At 53.6% G+C, this 4,560-nt stretch overlaps 1 protein-coding gene across 1 annotated transcript; it reads right to left on the minus strand.

The window, feature by feature from the left end:
* Window positions 1-324: 324 nt before the first annotated feature.
* On the minus strand, window positions 325-2,741 carry LOC143819777 (uncharacterized). Its single transcript, XM_077301746.1, has 2 exons — window positions 2,315-2,741; window positions 325-1,326 (listed from the first exon to the last, which is right to left on the minus strand). The coding sequence occupies exons 1-2, from the start codon at window positions 2,673-2,675 to the stop codon at window positions 401-403; spliced, it is 1,287 nt and encodes a 428-aa protein (XP_077157861.1). The 5' UTR covers window positions 2,676-2,741; the 3' UTR covers window positions 325-400.
* Between the last annotated feature and the right edge of the window lie 1,819 nt (window positions 2,742-4,560).

The raw sequence follows: 4,560 nt of genomic DNA on the forward strand, positions 1-4,560 counted from the left end.
AAAAAGAATTATATTAAACAATATGATGTATGATGAAAAGCTAAGAGTTTAAACATTTCCCCCCTTTTGGGGGATTTAGATATAGAAAGACAAATGTAATGTCATAATGAAAATGTCATTTATACTTATTTCTTTATTCTTTATTCCTTTTTTTCTTTTAAACATTATTCCCATGATCCTTTGAGTGTCAAGGCCAAAAAAAGTGTGGAATGACCTGTGCTGCTTTGAGGAAGGTGTGGGATTAAAATGCAATCAGCAGTGTAGAAATGAAACCACAGAACCTCCTGTTATTAACAAAAAAGTTTTAATAAGAGTTTACCAGATAAGATGAAATACAGTTTTTCAAAAGAGCTGTACATACAGATCAATAAGGAAGCAGGTTAATAAACTCTCATTGAATTTACTGTTGTGGAGGGCCTCTGTTAGGCTGCCTTGCCAGACGCAGAATCAGTTCATTTGGTAATCGAGACTTCACTGCTGTTATGAGAGATCCCAGCCAAAAGGATTGCAGGCTGAACTGCTGCGGAAGAAGACCAAGAAGCCGCAGGGTAGGTTCCAAGACGGACAAGAACAGCCCCTTGGTCAAGGGCTCCCCGTTGCCACAAAGGAAGAAAGGTCCTTCCCTTCGTGGCCTTGCCTCTAAGTAATTGGAAAGGGCCAGGACAGGACACAGCCATGGCTCCTTTGACCGAACCAAACGAAACGCAAACCTCTCTTGGTTGTCTCCTAGAACCCGCAGCTGAACGTCAATTGTGTCCTCAGCAAACCGAAAGTCACCCAGACGCAAGAGCGCTGGGTGTAGAGAAGCAGAATCTTCTGCCACCAATTCCTCCGGCCTCAGCGCCGCAAACCAGGCCAATATGAAGGTGGCCCGGAACAAGAGGCGGTTGTAGAAAGTGCCGGCCACGCTTTCCACTGCTCCTACCAGGCATCGCAGCAGCTCTAAGGTGACTGGGGTACAGCCGCTCCTTTGAACGTCCCCCCGCCTGTGTATAGCCATCACCATGCGAGACACAACAAAGTCTTGGAGGGGATCTGGGAAGTGGAACATCCGGGATATGTGCGAAAGTCCCGCCAGGTATCCCAGGATCTTGGGTGAAGGCAAGTGCCTGTAGTCCAGAGCCACCAAAAAGCCTCTGACCTGCTCCTTTGGAATAGGCCAGATGGATGAGAGGTCAGCTTCTTCTCTGTAACGGAGAAACCGGACCAGGCCCCGTTGGTATATTTTCCACATCCTGGGGTGGGCTGAGCGCTCCACTAAGCTCAGCGCTTCTAGAGGCCAGGGACCAAAATGTTGGCAGGCTAGGCCGCTACAAAGCGGGCAATCTGGAAAGAGAAAAATTAATGAAAGATTAGCAATAGTTCATAGGTGATTTGAACTGTTGTACAGGGGGAACATACACCTCTGTTAAGTGTTGACAGGGGAGGGATTTTACATTCCACAAAGGTACTACTAGTGTAATAAAACAGGAGCTAAAAAATTGACTGACCAGCAAGTTCGGAATAAACACTCAGTTGGGAAGCTGAGTTTGTCCAGGAGCACTTTTAAAACCAACAACGTTTTCTCCAAGGTATAAGCTTTCCTGTGCAAGCGCACATCCTCAGATACCCTGCAATGGGAATCCCCAGTCCACGTCTCTAGGTAAAGCAATACATTGTCAAACAGCATGCTAAAAGTTTTCAACAGACAAAAGCTTAGTTTGGATAAAACTTATGTTGGTCTTAAAGGTTGCCACTGGTCTTAAAACTCGGTTCTTCAGGCAGGAATAAATTTATAGCATGTTACAGAAGCCTAACAATGGTTAGCACTAGGACAGGGGTTACCAAAGGACAAAAAAAAAGTGGGGGGAAGTTTAAAATCTTGCAGAATCCTAATAAATAAATAATAAACAGCGTTCCTGGCACTTGGGCAGGGCCGGGCGCAAAGGCGGCTTTCTCTGGACGGCCGGCTGCGACTCTGCCAAGGCGGGTCCACCGGGGGGTGGCTCTGAACCAGCCCGTTTGAAAACGGAAAAGGCGAGGGCGCGGCTGGGGACGGAGAACCGAAGCGGCGGAACAGAGCGGGCGGGCCGCCCTCGACGGCAGCCGCCCCAGGGGGGACAGTTCAAGGGGGACGCCGGGTGGATTCAACGCCCGCCGCCCCCCGTTTCGCTGCCACGCGCCCACCCCTCCTCCGGCACTCTCTCCGCAGCAGCCCCGTCGAGCTCGCCCGGGCGCCGAAACCACGCGCCCTCCTCCGCGCATGCCCAGCAGCCTCCGCGGCAAGCCAGCTCCAGCCTCTCCCCCCTCCCTCCCCACAGGAGCTGGCACTTACGGTGGGCGGGGCAGACGTCTCCTCCCGTGGCTCCTCCGGCAGGTGGCGCTTCCGCCTGGTCGGCGAGGTCCTCCTCCTCTTCCTCCTGCTCCTGCTCCTCGTCGCGGAAAGTGGCGGCAAAGTCGGGGCGAGTGCGGCTGCGCGGCGTCGGTGGCGGCGTGCTTTCGGCGTGTGCGGCGCCCTCTTGCCTCTGGCGAAGCACCCAGCCCAGCCAGCGCAGGTCCGGCTCCTCGGCCAGCAGCGCCAGGAGCTGCCAGAAAGCGGAGTCGCGCTGGGGCCTCGCCGAGGCTGGGGGGCTGCTGCTGTTGCTATTGCTGGCGGCGGGGGCGGTGCGGGGGCGGGTGCTGCGGGCGGCGTCCATCCTCGCTGGGAAGAGCAGGCGAGGGCCGAAAGAAAGAGCGAGTCCGGGGGGGGGAAGCGCTTGGGGTGGCCAGGCCGGGCAGGCGGCATTTATGCGGGGCCCGCGCCGGGCGTGGCCAATGGGAGCCGGCGGCCGTTGGGTGCGGCCGTTGCATTCGGACGGGCCGGGCGCCTGATTGGCCGGAGGCGGCCCTTGCGTGGCCCCAGTCCTGGCCCGTCCGAGCTGGGAATTAGGAACCCGCTTGGGGGGGGGGGCAGGGGCAGGGGATGCCTGAAGTGGTTCACGGGCCACCTTCTTTGGCCTACTCCAGAGTCTTCCTGCGGGCCGTTGAGGTCCCAGCCGCTGCCTCTGGGATTAGTTAAACTTCGTGTAAAGGAGGGAGCCCTGGAGATGGAGCTTCTCTCAGAAGTCAAAGGAATGGTCAGTCAGAGCAAGAGGGTCGGGTTCTTCCATCAGAGCAGGGGTAGTCAAACTGCGGCCCTCCAGATGTCCATGGACTACAGTTCCCACGAATGCTGGCAGGGGCTCCTGGGATTGTAGTCCATGGACATCTGGAGGGCCGCAGTTTGACTACCCCTGCATCAGAGGAACACTTTTTATGGCCTCTTGGGCCTACAGAGGCCTACTACCCTCGCTCAAATTACTAACCGTGTGAAATAGCATTCTTATATATTTATTCCCCCGTACAGAAATAAGCACTTAAGAGATGCTTTGGGGTTCTCTTCCATGTGATCCATTGGCATTTTTCCTTCACTACATATACATCTTGATAGATTCAAGTAGGTAGCTGTTGGTCTGAAGCAGCAGGACAAATATTGAGTCCAGTGGCACCTTTAAGACCACCTAAGGTTTGCACACTCGAAAGCTCATACTTTGAATCAAACTTTGTTGGTCTTAAAGGTGCCACTGGACTCACAGTTTGTTCTACATATTCATGATGATCAAGCAAAACATGCCTTGATTACTAGAGTAAGTCTGTTAGAGCAGTGGTCCCCAACCTTTCTGAGGCTGGGGACCGGCAGGGCAACTGCCCCCACCCGCGCATCGTGCATGCGCGAAATTGCCGTGCATGCACGGCGCAGCCCTGATTCCCTCTCCCTGCCCTCCCGCAGTAAGAAGCTTCCTGGGCCGCAAGCTTGCGGCCCGGGAAGTTTTTTACTGCGGGGGGGGGGGGGCGGGGAGAGGGAACCGCGTCCCGGTGCCATGGCCTTCGCGGCCTGGCACCGGGCCACGTCCCGCAGGTTGGGGACCACTGCATTAGAGTCTTAGGGGGAGATTAAAGGGAATAAGGATGGCCACTCAGAACCCATGGAGCTGCCTTACATTGAACCCGAACCTGGATTCAGCAAAGTCCACTCAGACTGGCAGCAGCTCTCCAGGGTCTCAGGCAGAGGTTTTCCCCATCATCTGTTGTTTGCCTCTTTTGACTGGAGATACTGGGGACTGGACCCGAGACCTCCTGCATGCCAAGCAGAGGTTCTGCCACTGAGCCACAACCTTTCCTGGGATTCATAGTTTTAGGGCAGCTGCATCTTTTGTGCAATATTTGTTAAACATTTGGTTAATCACTGTAGAAATTAGAATATTGAACTAGGTAGGTGCCAAGATCTTAGTTTGCCTAGGGCAACAAAACCCTTGAGCCAGCTCAAGATGGGTTACCATACCAAAAATGCTGCAGGGATAAAATCTGGTTTGCCCATATAGTTATGTTAGGCTGAGAGTGTGTGCCTGGCCCAAGGTCACTCAGGAAGATGCCATGGCAGAGCAGAGATTCAAAACTGGGTCTCCAAAATCCTAGTCCAACCCTCTGACCACTAGCTCATACTGGCTTTCAAATATGTCATAGTAACATCAATTGAAGGTGTTGGGATTTGTTTCAAGTCCA

This window comes from Paroedura picta, chromosome 10 (assembly GCF_049243985.1).
Source record: "Paroedura picta isolate Pp20150507F chromosome 10, Ppicta_v3.0, whole genome shotgun sequence".
Taxonomy (NCBI): Eukaryota; Metazoa; Chordata; class Lepidosauria; order Squamata; family Gekkonidae; genus Paroedura; species Paroedura picta.

Coding starts and splice junctions, on each gene's coding strand:
- LOC143819777 (XM_077301746.1), bottom strand. CDS start 2,675: ATGGACGCCGCCCGCAGCACCCGCCCCCGCACCGCCCCCGCCGCCAGC. Junction 1,327..2,314: donor AGACGTCTGCCCCGCCCACC/GTAAGTGCCAGC, acceptor TTCTCTTTCCAG/ATTGCCCGCTTTGTAGCGGC.